This window comes from Notamacropus eugenii, chromosome 1 (genome assembly GCF_028372415.1).
Source record: "Notamacropus eugenii isolate mMacEug1 chromosome 1, mMacEug1.pri_v2, whole genome shotgun sequence".
Lineage (NCBI taxonomy): Eukaryota > Metazoa > Chordata > Mammalia > Diprotodontia > Macropodidae > Notamacropus > Notamacropus eugenii.
In genome coordinates, this window is record NC_092872.1 from 719334370 (window position 1) to 719360728 (window position 26359).

A 26359-nucleotide genomic window follows, 5' to 3' on the forward strand; every position below is an offset into this window, starting at 1 on the left:
TCTGCAGAAAGGGAAACTGAAATACACACAAGAAAATTCAAGTCTCAAGAGAAAACTTTTAAGTGTAATAAGTGTAGAAAACTATTAAAATTTTAAAGAATATGACTCATTGCTTCCAAGTGTGCTTTGAACTCATGAAATCATGTAAAGTATACATCAGATTTTCATACTGAAAATAAGTTTTTGGGTAATAAATGTGGGCAAACTTTTAAATGAAATGTCCATAAGACTCTTTCACTCTAAAAAGAGTTAAATATAATGAATGTTAGAAAGTATGTAAACTGAATCAGACTTGTGTACATAAAATTATCATAGAAAATTTAAAAATCTTTTCCCAGAAGGCTTCAGCTAGAGAAAATAATTTATGAACTCTGATAGTATTAATGAGATTCTTTATGGATAAAATTCATAGTTCCCAAGAGAATTCATACTAAAGATTAACTGTGCATTTTATTATATTGGAATAATGGTTTGAAAAAGTTACATAAAATCAGAAAGTTTCTGAGTTAGAGAGAAGCTTAGAGAACATCTAATCCAAATTTTGTCTGAACAAGATTGCCATATACACCATATAAATCATCATCCATCCTTTGTTCTTTAATTAGAAGGGACCTGCTGAGTTCCTGAGGGAGTCAGCTCCACTTTTGGATAGTGCCTGCTATTAGGAAGTATTTCCTTACATGAAGTCTAAATTTGCCTCTTTGAAATTCCATCCCTTTTTCTTACTTATACTCTCTGTGACTCAAGAGAAGAAGAGAAATTCTTCTTGCCTGTGAGAAACCATCATATACTTGAAGTCAGTTATGCTAGATAACCTGTTTTCAATTTTTCAGAGAAAATACCCTCAGTTTATCCTCATATAACATGACCTAACACACCATTCATAATTTAAGTTGCTTTTCCCCAGATTCCTTAAGTATATCACTATCTTTCCTAAAATATGGTATGCAGATATGACGACAAACATTCTAAATCTACTCTAGCTGAGATGCACATTCACAATATTGTCACTCCTGGTCTCACTCCTCTCCTAAGGTAGCCTAAGACTGAATTTGCTAATTTGGTTGTCCTTTTACTCTTGACTCCTTAATGAGCCAGTTATCCACTAAAATTCCAGTTCTTTGTCTTATGATCTACTTCTAGCCATCTCTCTGCCTTGTGTGAGAAACATGCTCACTTCTAGAAAGAATTATAATACTTGTTATGAAGTCAGGGAAGTTCTTGTTTTTCATTCTGAGTGAATGGGTCTCTCCCAAATGGAGAGTACACTTGCTCAGAAAAAATGCCAGCCTTTTTAATGCTGTCCCCAATGTGAAATTCCCCCTTGCTCTCCATTGGCTAGATGCAACCTCCTGAACCTTCATCTTCATGTTCTCCTCCCTGATAGATTCCCCCTCAACCAGCTCATATAAGCTTCTGACCTTTTACCTGATCAGAAGCCTTGTTCTGCTAGGTCACAGTTCTGATCAGTATTCAAAGTTAGGAGGTGTTTTAACCCTGTGGAAATAGAATTCCTTCTTTTGTTTCCCACAAATTCTTCCTCTTTTCATCCTCATATACTTTATTCTTTATAAAAGGAAATAACAAGCCAAAAAACAGTTTTAGTCTCCTCCCTGTTTGTCTGCATTACATAGCATGAGAAAAGTTTTCCCTCAATGGCTAAGAGATTTGACAAATTCAGTGTGTTTGAGTGAGTTTGAAGATTTAAACCCATAATAGAATGATAAAAGTTACATTATCTAAGACCCCATCTGAGTTAATGGACCTTATCCTTTGTGAATGAGACCTAGCCTGGCAGTTCTTTTGATATACAGGAAAAGGCCCTCTTAGAACAAAGACAAGTAGTAGATATACTGATTTTCAGACTGTCAACATTCCCTACTGCCCCCTACAAGCAGTTCTCTTATATTAGCCACCATTTTGGCTTCAAATCATGTTTCAAGTAATATGTTTTCATGTAATTTCTGTGGAAACAAAATTCAATCATCTCTTGCACTTGCACTTGTGCATTTGATATTTTGAACTCAACTGTAAAATTTTCCATGTTTTATTTCATCCTATTCAGCTTGGCCCAATGTTGTTGGAAGTCAAGATCTTTTGGAATCTTGGCTATGATTAGTTGTCCCTGTCATGTCTGTATCAGCTGCAGACTTGATAATCATAGCACATACACCTATAGCTAAGTCATTAATTAAAATATTAAACAGATAAGGGTCTAGTACAGATCCCAGGAACATTGCACCAAAAATCTCCTTCCAAGATGACATAATAATAATAATAGCTAGCATTTATATAGTGCCTACTATGTTCCAGGTGCTCTGCTAAGCACTTTATTACAAAGAGTATCTCATTTGATCCTCATAACTCCCCTGGGAGGTACATGCTATTGTTATCCTTATTTTACAATTGAGGAAACTGATGCCAAGGGGTTTACAGACTTGCCAAAAACCACACAATAAATGTCTGAGATTTAAGCATAGGTCTTCTTGACTTCATGACCAGTTTTATATCTGCTGGGTTACTTATACCACTGCCCTCAACTTATACCCCCTGGCATAAAGTAAAATAATAATTTATTCAACATGGGAGACAAGGTGTCAGATTTTGTCACCAGTTACAATAATGTTAGTTGCCTTGAGAGAGAAGAATGGCTAAGTTTTCCTTATATCATCTTTCTATTAGTACTCAGATTAGAGTATTCTAGGTCCTAGAGGAGATTAAATAAAACATGGCTTGTGGCTGTATGTAGCTCACAGGTTCCAGAGAAAAGACAGGAGAGGTGACGTGCAGCAACTATAATACAAAATATTGCATGAGATGTATGTTACCTGTGAAGGGAATTCAAAGGCGTTATTTCCTGAACTCCAAATTCCTGTAAAAAGGAGAGGAGAATTGACTTCCTTAGAGAGAATAATCTCCCAATCATTAAGGGAGATTTCTAAGATGGTGCCCACTTTGGGAGTTGCCATATCATCAACTCCCAAGGTTCAGATTTCCTGAGTTTGAGAGTTTCAGGCACTGGGCCTTCTAGAGAAGTTGTGTCAAATTCAAGTAGAAATGGGGCCACTCAGTAAACAAGGATCCATCCAGGCTGCATGTTAATTTAAAGAAACCATGTGAACATTATGTTCTTTTGTATTTTTATTTATTTTGTTAAATATTTCCCAATTACAGTTTAATCTTGCTTGAGCAACACTCTGTTGTGGTGTGTTTGACACCTCTGTTCTGAAGAGATCTGACACTGTTTTGTTGAAGGGAAAAAAATGTCCCTCATGGTTCCTGTGCAGCTTCCTTCCCTATTTGGAGTGCAAAGGTGCACTCCAGAAATCAGAGGAAGAGGTATCTACAACCTGGTCATGTGCAGCTACTGTGGACTTTTCTAATTTTGATCTTATATTGCAAAATACTTGCCCTTCTGACATCACGTGTAATTGTGGAAAAGTGTACCCAAAGAATGATGACCAGTTGGTCCTTTTCTTACCATGGTACTTTAGCAAATAGCTTTTGTTCCTTGACTGACAACTGAAAGGTAAACACATTGATTGGGGCATGTGAGCTATAGTTTAGGAGTTCAGGATTCCTATAGAGTACCTAGAACCTGGGGTTACTGACCCCCAGTGCAAGTTGGGAACACCTATAGGTACATTCACTCCCTACTCTAAACCTGTGTTGCTATGACACACGAGTGGGGGATGCACATCTACTGCAGTGATTTGTGTTTTGTTCTCAACCTGGCCCTACCCTACCTTCACTATTGCATTCTATGGTTGATCCATCCTGACCTGCTTACTGTTCCACCTCCTCTCTCTGCCTTTGCACTGACCACTCCCCATACCTGGAACCTTCTCCCTCCTGGCTTCTTGGACTCCTTTTAGGCCTGGGTTTAGATGTCCCCTTTTGAGGAATTCAGCTTCGGGTGCCTTTCTCCCCAAAATTACCTTCTGTCAACTCTCTGTTTATCATGTGACACCTCTATATGTATACATATTCTTTATTAAAATGTAAGTTCCTTGAAGGCAAAGTTTTTTTATATATTTTCTTTGTATTCCAAGGACTTAGCACAGCCCTTAGCACATAGCAAGAACTTAATAAATGCTTGCTGATTCATCCATTGATTATTGTTCAAATGGAGAAGGATCATTGCTTGGTGGGGAGATCAAGGAAGGAATGCATAGAAGGGTTTACATTTGTGCTGGGCCATGATGCCTATTTGTCCTTTGTTTTCAAAGAGGACCAATGACATCACAATTGATGACTTGTGCATAAATTGACTTTATGTGAGATGTTGTTTCACAAAGTCACCACCCTCCCTCTGTTCCAGAATCATCATGGCCCAGGGGCAAGACTAAAGTGAAGATGACTGGTGATAGCTTTGGATGCAGTGGATTATCTTGGCAACATTGATGTCTGAGCAGGCTGTAAGATATACACAATGCCAGCTTCAGCCTCCTTTATGGTCATTGCAACAAATTGTTCTCATCCACCTGTCCCACCAGGGAAAGTCTCTACATGCTTGGGGTAGAAATACCCCAATTCACTAACATGTTTGAGGCTTGTCCATTACCCTCAACCTGGTTTAGCCCATCTGCCGAGATGCTTTCCCAGGGTATGACCACCGTGCATGGTAAGTCTTCTTAGAGTCACCAGTGAGAGTTGGGTGAATCAGGTGGACACCAAAGGTAGAAGGGCAGCCTGGAAAAAGGGTGGGTAAGCCCTTACCCCACAGGTGCTAGTCCTCCTAAAGACCCCACATTCTCCATCATAAAGAATGGGGAAAGAGGGAAGGGAATAAATATTAAACACTTACTCTGTGCTTTACACATATTATCTCATTTGCTCCTCGCTGTAACACAGGGAGTTAAGTGATATTATTATCTTTATCTTACAGGTGAGGAAACTGAGGCAGGTAGAGGTTAAGTGACTAACCCAGGGTCACACAGCTAGCAATGGACAAAGGCAGGATTCTAAATCAGATCTTCCTCACTCCAGGACTAGCATTTTATCCATTGCATCCCCTACTTACCTCTAACAGGGTAAGTAGGATTTTTGAGTAGAGATGGAAATGGGAAGGGCATTACAGATTTATGGAGCAATTTGAACAAAGTCACAGGGCAGGGCAATATTAGTATTTTTTAGCAGTGACTATAATTAAATTGGACTGGAACATAACATATATAGGCATAGTACATGCACTATGTACTATTGGTGCTGTGAATTGGTTCAACCATTCTGACTTATGCCTAAAAGCTACTAAAATGTATGTGCCTTTTATCCCAGCTATACCATTCCTAGACCTACACCCCAAAAAGATCAAAGAGAAAGAAAAAGGTTCGACCTGTATAAAAATATTTCTAGCAGCTCTTTTCATGGTAGCCAAAAAGTAAAGACTAAGGGAATGGGAATGGCTAAACAAATTGGTGTGTGAATATAATGAAATAATTGTGCTATAAGAAATGAAGAAATGGACAATTTCAGAAGAACCTGGGAAGACTTCTATGAAGTGATTGATACAGAATAAAATGGGCAGAACCACAACAGTTTACGCAATGATAGTCTGATAGAGAGAAACAGCTCTAAAAGACTTTAGAACTCTGATAGATAGTGATAAACCAAGAGCTCAAAAGAATATAGCAAAAAACCTGATTTGCTTCTTGATAGAGAGGTCATAAATTTAAATGATAGGAAGAGAATTTTTGAGGTGGCCAATGTTGGATTTTTTTTTTTGGCTCCACTATGCAGTCATGTATTGAGGGCTTTTAAAAAATTTCCCATTTTTCTCTCCCCCTGTGTATTTTTTGGGTACATGTATGATTTATCATGTTGTATGATCATAACATGTGCTTAGTTGAAAAAAGGGAAATGGGAGGGATAGTTTAATTTTAAATGAAAAAATATTTATGCCATGATACACCACATTCATTTCAATGTAATTCATTACTTTTCACTGGTGCTGTTTTGAATTAAAACTCAGGCACTGAGACACACGGCCAAAAAGGAATGACAAAAATACATTGCATTATTTTGCTGCTAATTTTTTTCCAAAGCAGTGTTTTATTGAGGTAGAATTGCTTTTGGATTATCGCTTTGGGGAACAAATGGGGTAGATTTATTGAAAATAGTGTGTTAAGTGCACAGGACTTAAAGTGGATAGTATTTTTATTTTTAAACCACTGTATTGCTAAATCACATATGCTATGTAATAGGATAGAATTTAAGAAAACACAGGACTGCACCTGATAATTCTTGAGTTAGCCAGGCTGATTACCTATGATCAACACTCCTCCCCTCTCCCACCACATACTCTGCTTCATCCAAACTTGGCTATTGGCTGCTCTATGACATTTCATTTCCTTTTTTTATGACTTCACACAGATTGAGTGCCATACTTGGAATACTTGCCTCCTGATTTCTCCCTCCTGGAGCCCCTAATTTCCTTCAGAACTCAAAATGTGCTACCTTCTCTAGCAAACCTTTTACAATTTTTTCAGTTTTTCTTATCTCCTATCACTTGTGTATTTTGGGAGTGTATGTATTACTTATCTGTTAACATGTTGTATGACCACAGTAGATGCTTAATAAATGTTTACTGAATGATAAATTAATAGAATTTAAGTTACTTCAAGACAGGGAGCATCTTCCTTGTAACTGTATCCCCCAGCACTTAACTCAGTGCCTGTCACTTATCAGGTACATAATAAATGAACATAACAAATAAACTGTGCAGATCTTATATTTATATTTTGTGTCTCATCTCCCCAGGAAGCATTTTACTACACTAGTTAGCTAGAAGAGTCAGCCAAAAGTGCTCTTAAAATAAAGACCAATGACTGTAATTTTCTTTAAAGAAATATTTATATTAAAGAGAATTCTCCTCTAATTTGCATCATGATAGTTAAGCTTCTGTTGTGTGTTTTTTTTTCTAGTATCGTATAATACCAGGGCTTCTACCTAATGAAAGTTGATCTGCATCTTAGTAGAGAATGTGAAAGGTCTTTAGGTCTATCTTCAAGTTATTAGGGTTAGGGTTAGGGTTAGGATGAGTTAGAATTAGGGTTAGGGTTAAGGTTAAGTTGAATAAAATGTTCCTTGGAAGAATGGAGGATATAATTCTAGAAAGAAATAAAATGTAAAAAGGATGTAATGCAACCAAGCAGAATTATTCATTTGGAAGGTAGAAGAACATGACACAGAATTGAAATATGACAGAGTGGCAAAGAAAACTACATAATTAGCACTATATCGTAGGTATGAGGTACTTCATGAAAAGGGTCAAATCCAACCTTCTCTGAAATAAGCGATGTCTTGTGCTCCATTGATTTACAATATGGATCCATAGGTGCCATTGTGTTGAAGGCCATGTAGTAACACCAGAAAAAATAATTGTGTTTTGTGTTTCGCTGTTGAGGAGCACAGAGGAAGCTGTCTGAGGACCTCATATTCTATCACTAGCATTTATTTTTGACCTTCTATACATCAGGCACCATGCCACATTGGAGGGATATGAATACAAATGTAAAACAGTCAACTGCCTTCTTAAGGCACGCTTGCGTGACCATGGCAGTCAGGCTTTTAAGAGCTGTCAAACCAGACCACCACCTACTTCTGGTGAATTATGTGGGGACAAATTCATCCAAGGGAACATAGAGAGGATTGATTAGGATTATGAATGAAAAACAAAGAAGCTACACACTTCAGATCCTCGAGAGTATAAGTGGTGATTTCATCTTACTGCTGATTGAAGGCAGGGAATTAATAAGAAGGAAGCAACACAGGAAATGAGCATCTGGCTAAAAAGATGGTATCTAAGAATGTGGTTTAGATCTCTGTATCTCTGGATAAATGTAAGATTGATTAGCTCTTGGCTCTTTGCAAGACATGGAATGTGCCCAACAATGACCTATAAAAATAGATTTGTTTTGAGTCTTCCCAAATCTAATCAAGAGACCTTAAAATAGAAAAGGTTGAGGAAAACAGTTGTCCACATTGATCTGTAAAGATTGGTATAATATGATGAAGAACAGAAGCTAAATAGGAATAAATATGGAAGAAAAAAATAATAATTATATGACTTGTATTGTACTTTAAGATTTACACAGTATATATTATCTTACAGAAGAGAGGATGAGTAATTCATAAAGGATTGTATCTAAGAGAAGAGTTAGAAATAAGATCAGTAGTCTCGGATTCTATATGAAAATGGACAAAGAATGGATAATATGAGATATTTATAATAGTAGGAACTTTTAAAATATCTGTGGTAACATTGCATCATGTACAGGCACTATTGAGACTTGATAGCATAGGTTTCATGGTTAGGATTTGGCTCTGGAAGGGCATTCCTTAGTCAAATGGAACAATATATAAGAGGAAGGGATAGGGCACCATTGTACATTGAGAATATATGATCTTGTAATGAAATCCAGGAGCTGGAGGGGAGAAAAAAGGAGACATTGATTGCTAAAATGGAAATGACAGGACCCAGATATCTCTGATAAGGGTCTGATATTCAAGATATATAAGTAACTAACACAAATATATAACAACAAAAGCCATTTGACATCTTTTAGACTTTCTCCTCCCTATGTTGTTGGGTCATTATGTAAATTTTCTCCTGGTTCTGTTTTTCCTTTTTAGTTCATGGAAGTCTTTCTAAGTTTCTCTGAATTCATTATATTTATTATTTCTTGTAGTATAACAATTTTCCTTTACATTTATACAACACATTTTATTTAGACATTCTGTAACTGATAGACATCCCCTTTCCTTCCATTTGTTTACTATTTAAAATATTCCACAATGAATATTTTGTTGTCTGTTTCAGACATCACCCTCTCTCTTTGACATTCCTGAGAGTCAATGTCTTGTAGTGATATTGCTGGGTCAAAGGATTTATACTTTATTGACTTTTTAAAACATAATTCCCAATCATCTTCCAGAATAACAGGTTAAACTAACTCATAGGTACACCAACACTGAATTAGTGTGCCTGTATTCCCATCACTTCCAACATCTCTTTGCAAGATGAGGAGACTGATGAAAACAATCTGGGGAGGATCCTTTTCTAAGACATTTTTGAGGAAGTCTCCTTCTGGAAGGCTAGTGCCTGACTTTAAAATTCAAGAATTCTTAATTTCTGGAGGTTAACCCTTAAGTTTGGAAATGTCTATTCTCAGGATCACTGGTCTCTTACTTGTGCTTAGATAGGAAAGAGGCCAAAATGTAGTAGCCCTAATAGGAGTTCCAAGATCTCCTCTCAAGCTTTCCCAGACAATCATGAATCCCTTTCTAAGTTACAATTTTCTGCTTCTGGGGCGGTTGAAAGAGAGAAATGTTCCTTATTCATTGCCCTTACTGCACTGTAATTTGGAAATCACAGGGAAACAAAAGGGAATACCTTTCTCTGGGTCTCTATCTCTGTCACACACATACACTGTCTCTCTCTTTCTCTCTCTCACTCACAAAATCACTAGCCAGACTGGTACTTTTATAGATCAGGGAAGCAGTGGCTCCTTTTATAAGTCTATCCTGAGCCCCAGTCTCTAAAGCCCAATCACTAAGGTATAAGTTCCTAATTCCATGTTTATGGTGAGAGCTGCTCAAATTCATTGTGATCAAAAACCTGTAATCCCATCAAGTTGACCAAGAGGGGATTTGGGAAGCACTCATCAAATTAATCAGTACTTTTTTTTGTATTGTGTCATCTTTGCCAATGTGATGTTTTGATGTAGAACCTCAGAGGGGTTTTAATTGGCATTTCTCTTAATAGTGATTTGTCATATTTTTAATATTGTTGCTAATTTGCATTCCCAAGCTTGAAAATTACCTGTACTTTAGACTAGACACGGATGAATTAGAAATAATTGAATTCAACATCCCAGTGTTCCATACACACAAAAACAAATCATATGGAAAAGCACCCCTCTTGTGACCCAGCCACTCCCTGGTTGCAGTTTGTTTTCACCTCACACCTGGACTACTGCAAAAGCTCCAGCGCCTGGGGGCATCTGTCCACTTCAAGCCTCTCTCCACTCCAATCCATTCCGTCACCACTCTCAGTAAATTCCAGTGGCTCCCTGTCCCCCTCCGGGGCCAAATACAAAATTCAGTGATATTCAAAACCCTTCCTAACCTAGCCTCCTCCTTCTTTCCACTCTTCTTACACCTTCTTCCCCAACACAGTCCTGGCTGTTCCGTGAACAAGTAGAGTTTAAAACTGTCCAACCTACAATAAAAGAAGTTGAGGCAGAACTCAGAGCCAATGACACTTTATTAATTCTAATGAAATGGACCTGGGATCTTCCTCATGATCTGAGAGGCCCCTGGTCCCCAGGACCTTATTTTTATAGGTTTGATACCCAACTACGCAAAAGACACATGGGAAAATACAGAATCTCATTGGTTGGCAGACCTTGCTTTTGAGGGCCAAAAAGGACGTATCAGCAGGAGGGTGAGAAATGATTCCTTTGGACCCCTACTCTCTTCCAATCAGTATTAATCGGTTTGATACTTTACAAAAATCACGGGGATAATTCGATAAGAGCGGATCTAATAGCAGACCTTTATAATAGTCCTCCAACTTGAATGTAACATTCACTTCCTAAGAATGCTGACAAAGTATCTCCACCCTGTTGAACTCCAAGTCCAAACCCAGCATGGGTGGGATGCCTTGATTCTGTCTCTCAGTTCATTTTGGGACCTCCCTCTCTCCTCCAACATGAACCCCATCTTACAACCACTTACGACCCTGTGCTTCACCCCACTGGTGCCCCCCATGTCATTTTTGGCCCCCAAGAGCAGGGTCTCCCAACCAATGAGATTCTGTATTTCACCATGCCTCGTCTGCATATTTTAGAGGGAGTCAAACCCTCTACAAACGAGGTCCTGGGAGGTCCGCTTCGTGGCACAGGACCGCGGAGGAGGACCCTATAGTAAGGCGCCAGTGGCGCAGAGCTCTGCCTCAGTTTCCCTCATTGTGGCGGGGCGGTTTGAAGCTCCATACGGACCGGTTCCTGGACCACGCTCCCTTCTCGACTCCCAGGCTGCGTGTAGGTTCCAGTGGAAGTCTGCGCAGCCCCTCCCCCTCCCGCTACTGACTCTGCGTCTCGGGCGCAGCCTGTTTGTATCCATTTCTTTTCCGCCTCCCCATGACGTCATCGGCTCCGAGGCGCAGGGGCTCCCGCTAGTCTTTCTTTGTATCGCCGGTGCGTAGCAGGGGGCTGGGAACACCGGGCACTTAATAAGCGCTAATTGGCCGTCTTCCCCTCTATAACGTGAGCTTGTGGAGGGTAAGGACTGTTCCCTTTGCCCTCAGTGTTTAGCGCCACGCAGGGTAAACTACACCCTTATTCAATGGCAGGTAAACAACTGAGAAGCTAAGCAAGGAGCCATGCAGAAGCGGCTTCCGGACTACGCTTCCCAGAATCCTTCAGGCCGCTGTCTTCTCTTGGAACGAGACTCCATTTCCCTGAATCTAGCCGGGGGGCCACGTGACTTGCGCAGGAGCCTCCTGCCCGAGGCGGCGTCTGCCTGCCCCGCCCTTCTCCCAACGCATTCTGGGAGTCGTAGTTCTGGCCTGCTCGAGGGCAGGCGCCGATTCAGCTGCGTGAGCATTTTCCGCTCGTCTTTTATTTATTTTTTTGCGCCGCTCCGGGGCCGGTAGGTGGTGAGTGGGTGAGTGTGCGCTCGCGCGTGGGGGCGTAAGCGTGTCTCGGTGTGCGTGTGCCTGTGTTCCCGCGCCCCTTCCCCTCCCGCCGCTGCCCTCAGCCCCCGCAGCCGCAGGCCCCGCGAGGCCTCGAACCCCGCACCCGCCGCGCCACCACAAGCCGCCTGCCAGGAGTGGGCGGGAGGCTGGCCTGGGCTCCGAGCCCCGGCCGCCCGCGGCCCCTTGGCGTGGCCAGCGCTGCAGGCCCCTCGGTACTAGGGAGTCATGGCAGAGTCTGGAGGGGGGGAGTGACCCCGGGCCGCCGCGGGCCGGCCCCCGCTTCTCCGCCCCTTCCTGCGGGCAGTGTCCGGGGGATGACCTGCGACAAGCGCGCGGCCTTTCCGAGCCTCAGTTTCCTTATCTGTAAAGTGGGAACAATAGGGGCGCCCGTCCCCCGGGGTCGCGGGAGAATCCTCCGAGGCCCGGCCTCGTCGGCGGCCCCAGCCACTCGTTAAACCAGCCCTGGGAGCCTGTTGTCCCCTCCCCTCCCCCACCCGAGGCCCATTCGGGACCTGCGCAGCGTTTTGTGTTTGGTTCTAGAGTGCGGAGGGGAACGGGGGGGGGGCCGGACCCCAGGAAGTCCCTTTGGGGGACCCGAGGCAGGCAGGCCCCCCGTCCTGCTGCAGCCCAGGTGCAGCGCGGGGGGGGGCCCCCAGGAGCGCCCCGGGCGCCCCCCCCCATCCGAGCCTGCTTGGACCCGCAGCCCCTGTCTGCTTTGCTGGGCTGTTACCTGAGGGAGGCAGACAGGACCGGTGTGTGTGTGTGCGGTCGGTGTCCCCGCGCTGCGGTGTAGACACACGGTCTTCCAGCAAAATAGCAACTCTCAAGAATACCTACGTATCTCTATCTACATCTCTATATGTGTACGTACGTACACACCTATCTCTAAAGCCATGCAGCTGTACATAGATGATGGATGGGGAATACGCATGTGTACACGCAAGCCTGGGTCTGCATCTGTCCTCACATAAGCTCACGTTACCCCAAGTATTCGGAGTGGAATGTCTTCAGTGCTTCACTAGGACGCAGGTGTGACCTTGGGTTCTCAAGGCCCTGCCCCCCTTGGCTTTAGGGATGGATCTGGTGGCAGATTGGGATCAGGCTGACTTTGGGGAGGGCCACCAGCCACTTGTCACCCCCTTGTCCCCTGGTCTGGGCTCGAGCCAGATCTTTGAGTTCCCTGGCCCCCGATCTTTTTCCTCTATCAGACTGAATAGAAAATCAACTCTGGGTCATTTTCGTCTTTGTATGCGCAGCATGGTAGACCATTGCTGGGCCATAGACACCTTAGAACAGGAAGAATTGATTAAATTGAAGTGTAACTTATCCATACTAAATAACTAATTGGCACTTATGTAGATTTTTTTTCATAGAATTCATAGGATATGTTTCAGGTGACTTTTCAGTCCTCCTTGTCCATTGACTTTAGCCGTACTGTCCCATACATTTTATCATACGGTTTGTCTCCTCTGGACGTTTGGTGCTTTGGAAGGAGGGGGCATTCAGTGTAGCAGTATCTATGTGTCTGAGACACACATATATGATATATATGTGTATATATAGCATCATACATATTATATACATAATATATTTACGTATATTTGTACTTATCTATATATTCCTGTATGTGTGTACGTATATATTACGGGTATATCTAAATACTTAGGTATCTGTCTACCTATCTCTGTCTATCAATCCCTTACCTATCTGTGTGTCACTTTCTGTCAGTCCATCTATGTGGACTTTCCGTCTGTCTCATCCTGGGGTTTCAGATCTGGGAGAGACCTTAGAGACACTGTTCCATTCAGATATTTGCAAAGTATGTATTTATTGTCAAATGGTCAGGGTTCTTCTTTGTAACCCAACTGGGTTTTTAGGTTCTTGTTTCTAAGTCCCTGAAATCAGCCAGTGAACAACCATATTGTTGATAGGAGTCTTGCTATAAAATCCTTGATGGCTTAGGCCGCCTCTGGGCTCCCTTCCTTGGCTGAGGTCTTGTGCGCTTTTCAGTGACAGCTGTTCCAAGTTCACCTGAATTTTAAGGGGCTTGTGATCTGCAGACCTGCAGGAGGTGAGCCCACCATCCCAAAAGTCACAGGCTCCTAAAAGATCAAAGTAGTGTATTTATAATTTCCTAGAGACAGTCATGTGTTGTCTGTGTGGAGATGGAGCTCATGCTGACAGAGCCACTAGACCTAAAGCCAAGAAGACCTGATTTCCAGTCTTGCTTCTGACATGTGCTGGCTGGCTGCCTCTGGGTAACCCTCCAAGACTATATGATGCAGATACAGTTTTGATCCTCCTTAGAAGCAGGAATATCCACCTCAGAAACTTCTGTACCAGTGAAATCCCAGAGACAGTCCCTGTCTCTTTGTGAAATGTCCATATGGATAGAGCACACATTAAGTACTTACTTTGTCTGTGTGGTTCTGGATTAGTGGTGGGCTGACCTTTGTCCTGGTATGTAAGCTCTAGTGACTGCCTCAGCACCTGTAACATGCCAGGGAGGGAGGGAAGGTAGGGGGTGGGGCAGTTCTAGTGTGGATTGATCTGTTGGATGAATGGTGAGGCAGTGAAACTTACCGTGTCCCCATTTGTAGGCCTGGGGAGTTTGGCCACGTGAGTGAGACCCCTGGGTTGACTGGAGGTGCTGACTTCTTCCTTTTTTCTGGCCCCAGCAGCCTTTTGTTGAGCCTACAAGGGCCCATTGTGGGGCCCTGGAGCCCCAGCCCTGCCAGATGCTGACAACGTTGGGGCATTTCCCTGAAGGGCCGGACTCCATCTAGATCAGAACACACTTGTCCTGAGACCCTTCTTCAGAACATCAGTGTAGACACTGAGGAAAAGAAGCTGCTGGTGTGTGTAAAAAACTGCCGGTCCTGTGTGGGGAGAGGAGACTTAGAGGTTCACTGCATCCAGGAAATGGTTAAGAAGGGAGCAGCCATGAAAGGTTTGGACCCCATATTGGAAGAGAGAGGTGAGGAGTCTGCTTAGTGTGGGAGGGACGGGGAGGGAAGAGGCCCCCTGGACCAGGGCTAGAGTTTGCTGGGCTCCAAACTGGGGGGAGGGGGAGAAATCCTGCCAATCAGTCGGTTCAGACAAAGGAACTGTTGTTTTGGGGTATTTTCCCCAGAAGAAACTTTGAGGAAAACAAAAAAAAAAACCCCGAAACTCAGCTCACAGATGGATGTGGCTCCTCTTCTGTTTACTGTTCCATGGTGCTTTGCTCACATGTACTAAGGCATGAAATCTTTTCTACATGAACTGATGTTTCCCCCAGTTTATGCTATTGGGTTTTTCCCCCTAAATGAGGCAATTCCCTTTTGTCCCTTTAATTTCATCCACTTAACCTTGGCCTTCTGTTCTATGTGACCAGGGTTTTTGGATGCTGATTTTCTGATGCAGGGTCTTAAACATCATTGACCTCTTTGCACCTTCCAGCCAGCATTGGTGCTCTGTCCCTGGAATCAAGCAGAGCAAATTCATAGATCCAGCAATACTGAAACTCCCTTGCTGCTCTTGCCAGGTTAAATAGATGTCAGCCCAGGAACTTTTCTCCTTCTGATTTGATCCTTCTCTGTCTGCGCATGAAGGACAGTTCCCTCTGGGCACTCTCCATCTGCTCAGTAGCTTCCCTAAACTTTGCTCTCAAGAACTGAACACAGCATTGCAGATGTATCACAGAACCATCCCCTGAATATGGAGGGGTGGGAGCTGCTCTGCTCCTCCTCCTCCAACCCACAGTGAACTCAGCATTTTGGCTGCCACCACCCTCTATCAAATAAGACTATAGTTAGAGGACTGAGTCCTGGCTACACTTGGCCCTTGAGCCTTTGGACCCAAGGATAAAAGTTTGCATTCTTCCCCATTCAGTCTCATCATATTAGGTTCAGACCTGGGTTCGCATCTGTCAAGGCCTTTTCCCTTCCTAATCCTTTGGCCGGTGAGTTAGCCTGGCAGGGCAGAGATGTGCCATGATATCAGCCTCTGTCTCCTCCACTCCACTCCCCTCCATGGAGCTCTGGCCCTGGGGACCTACCGAGAGCCAAGGGAGAGGGTCAGGGCTTGTGCACCAACGTCCATGGCTGTTCTATCTGATTCGGGGAAGAAGCCAGTATGTCAAACTGGCGAACTTGAGCTTGTGGGCTCACCCCTGGATCTGCGTGAGAAAGCCTGTCCTGGTGACCTCAGCAGTCAGGACGGTCCTGATCCTCTGCTTCACTTTTTTGTCCTCTAGTTGTGACTTCTCAGGACTCTGGCCAAGAAGTAGGGATTGACGAGGAGGACAGAATGGCTTCTGAGTTCCTAAAAGCCAAGTCCCAGGTGAGTTTGGTTTGTGTCTCTCTCTTTTGAAATTCCATCTCCTTCCTGAAGCAGGAGTGCAGTGCTCTCCCTGGTCCTTCGTCTTCTTGCCTTCACCAAGCCCCATCCGGGGACCTGAACATTGCCAGCACCACCACTGGTACCACCACCGGCACCTCTGCCGCTGCTGCTTACATAGAGCTGTAAAGTTTGCAGAGTGTTTTATACATGTTATATTTCTCATTTGATCCTCACGACAACCCTGGGAGGTAGCTGCTGTCATTATCCCCATCTTACAGAGGAGGAGACGGAGGCAAACAGAAGTGAAGCGACTTGCCACATAGTTTGGTCACACAGCTAGTGGGTGTTTGTGGAAGGATTTGAACCTGTCACCAAGTTCAGTGCTGTTCACCGCTGCACCTTACTGCCTCTGGCCCTCCTTATATCTGAACTCTTTGAGTTCTACACCTTTGAATTTAAAAAATTAATTCTTTGTATTGTAGGTACAAGCTTTCCAGAAACAACTTTTCATTCCTAGTAGACTGATTTAGATCTAGATATTGTTCTGCTTAGAGGGAGTTATGTCCAGACTGACTGAGTCTCACCCCACCCTCAGACATCTCTCCAGCCACAGGTCTGTTAGGAACCGTACAGCCTGGCTCCCCCCAGTTGGGTATCTGAGGAATCTGAGGTGCAGGAGTGCTTAGTCAGCTCAGGAGTTGGAGACCCTAAATGTCTTGATCCTGATTCCTCTTTCCATCATATAGTGGGGCCCACTTGGAAATATCCCCCACTTACCTCATGCCTCCTCTCTCTCTCCCTCTTCCTCTCTCTCTGTCTCTCTCTCTCTCTCTTTCTCTTTCTCTTTTTCCCTCCCTCTCTCCCCTTCCTTCCTGTCAAAATTCCACTCATTCTCTTATTTTACTGGCACCACAAGTTGCTACAATGGGGGTCTGAGAAATGCCCAGTTGGATCAGACTTTGATTAAGCACTTACTGTGTGCTTCTGAGTGCCATGGATGCAAAGGATGACGAAGACCATGCCTACCCTCAAAGAGCTCCCAGCCTAATGGCATTGTGGGATTGTGAGTTCAGAGGGTCAGGTGTTCCTCCCCCCAGCCCTGAGAGAGATGAAGTCTTTGGGCCACGAGGAGAATAAAAAAGTGACCCAGCAGTCTGTGGGGGAGCTGGCCCCGCCTGGGCAGAGTGCCATCCTCAGTCACACCTGGGGCTGAGGGAGCTGTACCACAGGAGAAGTGGCAGTGAGGGGAGGGGTGAGTGGTTAAGGAGAGAGAGAGACGAGATAGGTGGAGATGTAGGCCCGCATCTGGTTGAGATCCCAGATGTGATCATCAAGGATGAGGAAAGCTTCCCCAAGATGTCCTCTCTGACAATAGGTGCTCTGTTCTATGCTGTGTTCTCCTTTCTTTTAAAACAAAAATTTGTGCTGTTTCCTTTTCTGACTTTGTTTCATTTAAAAATCCATGGGTCATCACAAAGGTTGATCACTATGTCTGTATGCTTAGTCCATGCTGAGCAAGGGGGTGTGGAGTAAGTAAGTGTGAGATTAACAGGAAATATATAGAATTTAAATAGGCTGTGTTCTGAACCTCTGCTCAATGCTTGAGATTTTCGTAAGTGGGACTGTGAGCTATTGAGATTTTATGAATACCTTTGTTCAGGCTAAATTCCATAAGATGCTGGAGAAAGGAAGCTCTATTGACTCAAGCTACTCTGTTGTTTCAAGGCTAAAATCAGGGTAATTGACTGATTAAATCTTTAGCTTTCCAGGAGATGAAAGAGGCAGGGAGAGGAGGGCAGTGACCAGCAAAGGTTGTTCCCTGAACTGGCCCCACAGGAGGTGATAGTTATGGGTTGGAAAGATTCCACTCCAGCTCTTTCCAGAAGGGAGGAGGGAATAGAAGAGGGGACCAGTAAGCCATCTTTGTCCTCCATAGCCACACCTAAGGTCACAGGCCGGGACATGAGGTTTGATTGGGGCTCACCCAGGCTTTTGTTTTCTTTTCCTTCTTGCTGCTTGCCACCCTCTTCTGTAGGGCTTTGCCTTTGGCAAAGTGAGCAGTTATTTTCTAGGGTCTTTGGGTGTCCTGGCTAAGGTGCAAGATTTACATTGGATTGTTTTCTTTTTTTTCTTTTTTTAGCTATTCCAAATATTTTAATAAGAGTTCTCTGCAAGGCATTTAAAACACCAGTTTTTGAGGATAAACTCCGTTGGAGAGACAAAATACAGAATACAGGTAGCCACGGAGCTAAGGAATTTCCTTGATTTGGAGAAGGATCTGAGAGTTTTCTGATCAGCCTTGCACTGCTCTGTAATCTTGTATTTCTATTTTTCTGTATCAAAAACCTCTCTTTCTTGGTGTCTAGGTTTATGGAGTCTCTCTTGAAGCAAGCATCAGTAAAATGATTTGAAATTTTTACACTTGAAAGATTAACCCTGGTAGACGTGGCAGTGACAAATTTTTACTGTGTTCTTCTAAGAGGAACACAGTTGATGGTCAGAGGTCCAGTCACCAGTAGCAAGCCACTAAGCAGCTGCTTCAGGAAACCCATTTGCTTGCCCCTGTGGTGGCCAGTGAGCATGATCAGAACAGTGCCTGGGGTGATGCCAGCTTGAAGCCTCCTCACATGCTAGCTGAAGGGCTTTTTGCCATGACTTAGCAGCTTTCTAGGCACATCCTCAATAGGGTCATACCTAGGCATTTTGCGAATCTTTATCACACAAGTTCCTTCATTCTTATTGCCACCAACTGGCTTTGAGATAGTAGCAGGCACCTTCCTTCTTTCTCCTTTCAATCTGGGTTTTTGGTGCACTGTATTTTCACTTGTTCATGGCTCTCCAGGAATACATTGCAGCCCTGGAGTACCTACCTATCCCTTGGGCTAGGACTGGGTTCCAGCTGTGATGCTTTCAAGGCTTTTTCACCACCTTTTCAGCTCCGTTTTCCTTTTTGTTCTTCTTTTTTTCCTTTTTGACCTTCTTTTCCTTTGCTTCCTTTTGGCACTTTTTGTCTGCCATCTTGAGAGAAGGGAAAGAGAATTCGGGTTATTTTCTTTAGGACTTGGTGACTGTGTGTCAGTGTCTGTCCTTTGATTAATTTTCTGGGTGTTTTGGTTTTGGTTTTGGTTTAAATAATTTATTACCTAAGTTTCAAGTTGTTTAAATGTTATATATTTCTATATTTAGTCTTTTAATTAGATACTGATTTCATCTTTGCTCTAAGTTGTTAATCTGACTGTAAACAGATGGCTGATTCTAAATAACTCCAAAATCAATAACTAATCTTTTTCTGCCTGTAATAATGAGCTTTATTTTTTGTGATTTTATATCCTAGACCTTAGTGCAGCGTGCCTGCCACATAATAGACACTTAATAAATTCTGATTAGTCAGCATTCTGTCTCATACCTCCAGGCTCCTTGAAGAAAGTATTCTCAGTATAGTTTAGATGGGAGAATGGAAGGAGGCAGGGGATGGACCTGCAGCCTTGAAGCCACATGTGGCCTTCTAGGTCTTCAAGTGTGGCCCTTTAACTGAATCCAACCTTCCCAAAACAAATCCCCATCGTAAAAAGATTTGTTCTGAAAAACTTGAACTTGGTCAAAAGACTGCATCCAAGGACCTAGAAGGCCACATATGGCCTTGAGGCCACCGGTTCCCCATCTCTGGTTTAGATGAATATGTGCAAAAAGCAGTTATCAGATCCATGTACCTGGAACTATGCTAAGAACGTGGGTCAGAAATATAAAAGGAAAGACAGTCCATTTGCTCAAGAAGATTACTTTTTGTTGAAGAAAAATATCAGTACTCTATATTATAGGGACAAACTTGCCAGAAACAACTTTTTATTACTAACGGATTGATCTAGATCTAAACATTGTTCTGCTTAGAGGGAGTTTTGTCCAAACTGACTGAGTCTCCCCCTACCCTCAGACATCTCTCCAACACAATCATTTTGGAGTTTCACTTAAAGCATTCCTTGACAACAGAAGAAATTCCCACGAGATAAGATGTCATCACAGACTGGACCAGCTGTCCCGGAACATGGCGCTTCATTAAACAGAGCCGTAGTTACTTCTGACACTTTCTTAGAGACTCATTTTCTTAAAACCAGTTAGTCCTGTTTTTACTCCTTCCCTCATATTTTTTATCATCCTTTCCATGTTCACCTTTATATTGAGATGATAGAGTATTATAGCATATGCTGATTTAATTAGGAGATTGTTTAATTATTCAGAGTCTTTCTCTGCCTCCTAATCAGAAGCTACCTAGACAAAGACTATTCCATACCTACACAGACACTTTATTAATCAATCTGGTGTTTCCTCACCTAACAGTCATCAACAAACACAAACATTTCAGCATACAAAGAACAAAAAAAGATTTTATATGAGATGAACTAATGGCATGGTGGGAAGTGTGTTTCTGAGTTTAATTTTCTCACTAGAGTTACCCAATTTTCCCAGCAATATTAACCAATGGTTCCTTCCCTCTTTAGTCACTTTCATCAAATTCATAACATAGTAGCATTTTATTTTATGTAATTGATTATGGACAAAACCCAAAACATTTACACAATCATGTAAATAATTTATGGTAATGTACATTTGAACATGTGAGTTTCACTCTTTAAAATGTTGATGATAAATCATTGTCATTGCTATATATTTGTGTACGTTCTTTGGCTTCCATGTCTGGTTGGCCCTTCTGGCTCTGCAGTCTTCATTTGACAGTCATCTCTCCAAATTCCTCATTATTCTTTTATCATTTTCAATTTTAACGCCATAACATTGTTATAAGACATTAATATATTAGAAATTATTCAACTATTCCCCAATTGTTGGACATTTCTCTTGTTGCCTTTTCTTTTTTTTCTCCACTAACAAATACTTGAACACAGAACTTCTTCATCCTCCAACCCCGTAATATTCCCTATATTGCTAAAATTCCTTAGTGCCCCTTAAAGAAATAAAGAACAAATTGGAAGGATCATCATTGCTCATGACTGGGCTGTATGCGATGATAAATATGATTGTTGGTATGACAATGTGATAAAATATGACAACAGTTTTCTCTAAATCCTGTCATAGACCCAGTGCTGGACCTAACCCCACCAGGTCCATTTGGAGGAGCAAAAGTTCCAGACCATCGAAGGAAATCATGAAAGATGTAGAAATACAGGGAATAACATGTCCCCAGCTTAAATTCTGTCTTAAAGCAATAGCTTCATGGATTTAGTTCAATTCTGAATTCCCTCCTCACATCTATTTTTCTGTATGACCAAGTAGTTTTGATAACTTTTGTAATATTTTAAAGTCTGCCTCAGCCTTTTTTATAAATTGTAAGTGAAAAAATTTTAAAACATCTTTTCTGGATCTTTGTTTTGCTTATATACAACTGCAAATGATTTTTGTGTATGTAGCAAAATTCTTGGCTGCGCTAATCTAATCTTAATTTTTTTATTGAGATGGTTGGATATCCTGGGTTTTCATGCCACGAATCTGTTGTCACCATACTGTCATGTTAAAATATAGTATGTAATTAGATTAACTACAATATCCAATTCAGAAAAGATGTAGGTGTTCAAAATGGGGAATGATACAAGAAAGGACAGCAACTTGACTGTCACCTTTTCCTACAGAAAATCAACACTTGTAAAACTGTCACCCTGGAGGAAGGGAAAGAGCCCAGAAATGACTTTAGTCATTACCATCTTAATTTGAATTTCCTTGTTATGCTGGGAAATGAGGCTCTCTTCAGATAGAAGTAGAGGGAGAAAAGGAGCTGGGCCAGTCATGAGCAGGAATGAGGGAAGACCATTGGGTGGACTGAATGTGTAATTAGCACTCATGACATGATGAAGACCTGGGAGATGGCTTCCAGTGTGCGCAGGATTTAGGGAGAGATGTGGGCAGGGATCACAGATGATTATTCGAGAAGCTGGGCTCTTTATAGTTACTCATTACATTTGTTGATTGGTTGATGAGAAAATGTGGGTGGGGTTCTGTGTTGTCCTGTTGCGTGGGATTGCCAAGGATGCTACTGTGCCATCTGTATGTGAGAGTTTGACTTCTTCGTTTCTTTCATTAATCCTGGTAATCTTACTTCCCTGTCATGTTGTGATTAGTAATGCTTCCAGCATTGCATCACAGGTCCAGTAACTGTTGGGAAGTAAGAAAGCTGATAAAGAGTTTATGTTTAGAAATTTGGGCCACCAAGTTTGAGACATCCAATTCAGTCCATGTTTATTAAGCACCCCTCATAGGTCTGGAGTCAGGAAGACTCATCCTCATGAGTTCAAATATGGCCTCAGACACTTCTGAGCTGTGTGACCCTGGGCAAGTGACTTAACTCTGTTTGCCTCAGTTTCCTCATCTGTAAAATGAGCTGCAGGCGGAAATGGCAAATCACTGCTGTACCTCTACCAAGAAAACCCCAAAAGGGGTCATGAAGAGTTGAACGTGACTAAAAAAAGCAACTGGATGAACATGGGCAAGGTGATGTGCTTGAAAGAGATGCAGCGAGATACCAGTGTGAGCTCCAGGCTGTTGCTGCTGATTTAGGGGTGAAAGCAAAGGGTAAGTCAGGAACTGTAATGTCAGGTAGAACGTCAGCATGCTGACTATCTCCAGTACTGTGCTGAGCAGGACAAGTTAGAGGGCCCCTGCTCTCTAGGAGTTCCTGTTCATTAGGGAAGGCCTTGTGAAAGCACTTCATCTGCCAAGGGCACAGCCCAGACCACAGAGGCCCTGTAGGGGGCGAGGCCTGGGGCTCCTCCATCTCAGAAGGAACATTCTTATTTCATCTCAGACAAGCCTTGGTCTCTGTGGGGAGGAGTGTTATCCTGTTATCTCTGGTGAGTTTTGGGATGGGGAAGGGTGCCCCTGGTGCTGGCAGCCAGTCACTTTCCCCTAACCCCAGCCCCAGGAAGGGTATGGATAGGAACCAGCTGGGCCCAAGTGTTAGGGGTATGCAGAGGCGGTGCTTCCATTGAAGGCAGTCCCTGAATAGGGGTGGCATGCTGTTAGTGAAGAGGAAGAGGCCGAGCAGCTGAACCGGGAGTGAGCAGGGGCAGGGCGGGGGATGGTGGAAGCTGATGTGAAGCACAGTGCACATGCACAGGAGAGCTTGGCTGTGAACCCTACTTTGGCTGCCCCTGTCTGCATGAGGCCCAGCAGACAGCATTCCGAAGGGCCTACCTTATTCAGAAAGCAGAAGAGCCCCAGGACTCCACTGGGATGAGGGGCACAGGAGCTGAGAGACAGAAATAAGTCACTGATGACCGACTAGCTGACAAGAAGGGAGGGAGGGAAAGGTCACCTGCTTGGAGCAAAGGTGTGATGGGGGAAGGGGGTGGCACTTCCTTTGTCCTTTCTGCTGGGCTTTCTCTGCCAGGAACAGAACACACAGTGATTTCTTGAGTTGCCTCAATTATTATTATTTCATTCTTTAAGTCAGAGGAATCAACACAGGGAAATTGTGGGGTTGAAATTATAGGATTGCCTGATCCCTTCCCTATTACTCCAGTCAGCCAAGCAAATTTCCCCACCAAACGTCAATGAATGTGGACAGATTTTGCTGTGTACACGCCTAAAAACAAAGGAAGAAACTTACTAGGAGGGTGCTGGGTTATGTTAGTGGGTAGACGGAGGGAGGAAGAAATTGGTGCCCTTTTCATCCACTTCTGGCCCGCCTTCTCGGGAAGCCTGCTCCCAGTGTTGTAGCCAGCAATGGTGAGTGATTGATGGGATGCACCTAATTAGAAAGTATTGATTTTGAAGAGTAACGAGCTTGCTTCCCTTGGGGCTCAGTACAGGGTATGATTTATGTGCCTGACCTTGAGAAATAAAATTAAATAATTGCAATATACAGAATCCAGAATGAAGTGAAGGACTAGTAACATGGAGCTCTCCAGCCCCTTCCAGTACTTTGAGAACCACTCCCTCTTTGTTCTGCCAGCCTCCTAGCTCCCCCACGCTCCTTGTGAGGGATGGGCTCTGGTTGAGGATGCCTTTTTTTGGATGTTTCAGAAATTGCTGACGTTCCAAGACGTGGCGGTAGACTTCACCCGGGAGGAGTGGGGGCTGCTGGAACCAGCTCAGAAGGACCTGTTCAGGGACGTGATGCTGGAGAGCTATGAGAATTTTGTGTCCCTGGGTAAGGATCGGTCATCTGGCCCTCAGTATGTCTTTACATCCTCGCTTTCTTAAGGTTGTGGGATGTCTGAAGTGTTCTGCTTTTGTTCGGTGTGCACATTCTTTGGGAAAATTCCTGAATCCTTTGATGCTAAGAGGCACTGCTTCCACCACCTCATCCCTAGGGCTTTGCTTGTACTGGACTGTGCTGCTTCAGGTGGCTGTAGCTTCTCTACCCTCTAATCATTCAGATCAGAGATTCTGCACTCAAGTCCCAGATACTTGAAGACAGGAAACATGCCTGTCCTCTTAGCAGAGAATGTGTTAAAATGAATGTGTTTTCTTTGAACCTGAATCAAGCCCTTTCACCCCGTTCCCCTCTCCCCAGCTTGATAGGAACCACAAAGCAGAGTAAGTAGCCTTCCAAGGTCCTTCCTGTTACCCCAGCTATTTATTCACTAAAGAAAAAGAGGCTAAGGTTAACTTTTGAGAGGGTTTTCTCTCCTCAGTACTATTCCAATTATTTCCCCATGAGCAGGGCTTCCAGATTCCAAAGAAGATGTGATCTCTCAGTTGGAGAAGACAGAACCACCAGGGCCACCTGAAGGAGAAGAAGTCCCAGGAAACACTTACACAGGTGAGAGAGTAAAACCCAGGCAGGTGGACAGGATGGTGAGCACCAGCCCACCTGCTTGGTGATGGCAGATTGCCCTGGAATATTGGGCTGCAGCCTCCGTTTAAAGGCCTCTGGAGAGGGTGGCCAGTGTCCCCTTGGAGCTGTTTCTTATGGGTCCTTCCAGTCTTAGAGAAAGAGGCATTCTTCCTTTTGTTGAAGGGCTCCTCCCCTTCCCTGTCTTGAGCTCCATCCTTTCTTGCCCCTTCTTAGGATTATTTTCTCTCTTCTTGTATCCTCTTTCCCTCCCTTTTCAAAGATTCCTTTCTTTCTACTCTCAAGTATACATAAGTTTCCTTAAAAAACAAAGCTTTGCTTGTCCCTAATGCTTATTTTGTCTGCCTTGCAGTTTGTCTCTGCCCACTGTCAAAACCTGCAAATGCAGGCAGTTTTCACCTTACGAATCAGTGCAGGGAAATTCTGTTCAGCATCTCAGTCCCAGCAATAGCAAAGAGTTTGTTGTGGGGGGTTGAAAATTATAGACCTGCCTAATTCCTGTTACCCCTGTAGTAATGCAGATTTCCCCACCAAAAATTGGTGGATGTTCCTGCATTTTGGTGCGTATGTACCTGAAAATAAAGGGGAAAAGTAAGGTCTTGATTTGCATGTAATAAATTAGCTAGTAGTCACAGGAGCTCAGCCTTGGACTTTCCGTCTTGAAGGCCAGCACTTTTTGTCTGTACAGTGCCAGAGTGGCCTCTTTTCCTATGACCCAGATTCACTGGTTTGTTCCTAAATCTTAAGTGTCTTCCACCTATTTGCAGCATCTCACAGTTTTTAGTGGCTAGTGCAGATATATTTTGGGAACATTGGGGAGAGGATTTTCATTTGGGTACAGATTTCACTTGATATCTCCTGGGGCCCCTTCCAATGCTAAGATTTGGTGATAGCCCCTCTGTCTAGTGTGCTATATAATTTAGAAGAGAATTAGACATGCTGGAATGTATTCAGAAGGGTGACTAGAATGGTGAGAGGAATGGAGACCATGTCATCCTAGAACTGATTGATATGGGTAGCTTTGTTTATCCTGAGGAGGAGAAGAGTTTGGAGATGATATGATGGTTCTTTCCAAGTATTTGAAAAGGCTGTCCTGTGGAAGCAGGGCTGCTTGGTCTCTGAAGGAAGAACAAGGCAGATCAGAGCCGCCTGCAGGTAGAATGCCTTCATCCTTGCAGGCCTTGATGTGGAAGCAGGATGGGCACTCAACAGCGGTGTCATGGACAAGTTGTAGGCCACATGCAAGGCACATCTCCCAACAAGCAGCTCCCTGAAAGTAAAACGGGCCAATTGCAGAGGTAGTGCATTTGCTCTTGTGTCTTCTTGTCAAGTCTGTCTTAGTGGGGATTCTTATTCAGCCTTGGGTTTGGCAAGAAGACCTTAGACCATCTCATCTGCCTCAGACCCTGTGACTGTCTGATTTCCCCCCTTGGCATTCTACTTTACTGGTTCTCTTGCTTTTAGAATTGTCTCACCTCTGTTTTTTATTGTCTTCTTTTCCTCCAAACCATTTCCCACCAAATTTGAGTGTC

At 43.3% G+C, this 26359-nt stretch overlaps 1 protein-coding gene across 9 annotated transcripts in view; it reads left to right on the top strand.

Annotated features, from left to right (window-relative positions):
• Positions 1-4307: 4307 nt before the first annotated feature.
• LOC140521604 (uncharacterized) overlaps positions 4308-26359 on the top strand; it is a 44964-nt gene continuing 22912 nt past the window's right edge. The window contains exons 1-5 of one of the 9 annotated variants that reach the window (XM_072636828.1): positions 4308-4624; positions 14380-14678; positions 15939-16024; positions 24053-24179; positions 24696-24794. In XM_072636828.1, coding sequence (XP_072492929.1) covers positions 14624-14678; positions 15939-16024; positions 24053-24179; positions 24696-24794 — 367 coding nt within the window. In that variant the 5' untranslated portion in view covers positions 4308-4624; positions 14380-14623. The other 8 variants (XM_072636831.1, XM_072636824.1, XM_072636830.1 and 5 more) reach the window with 8 other exon arrangements.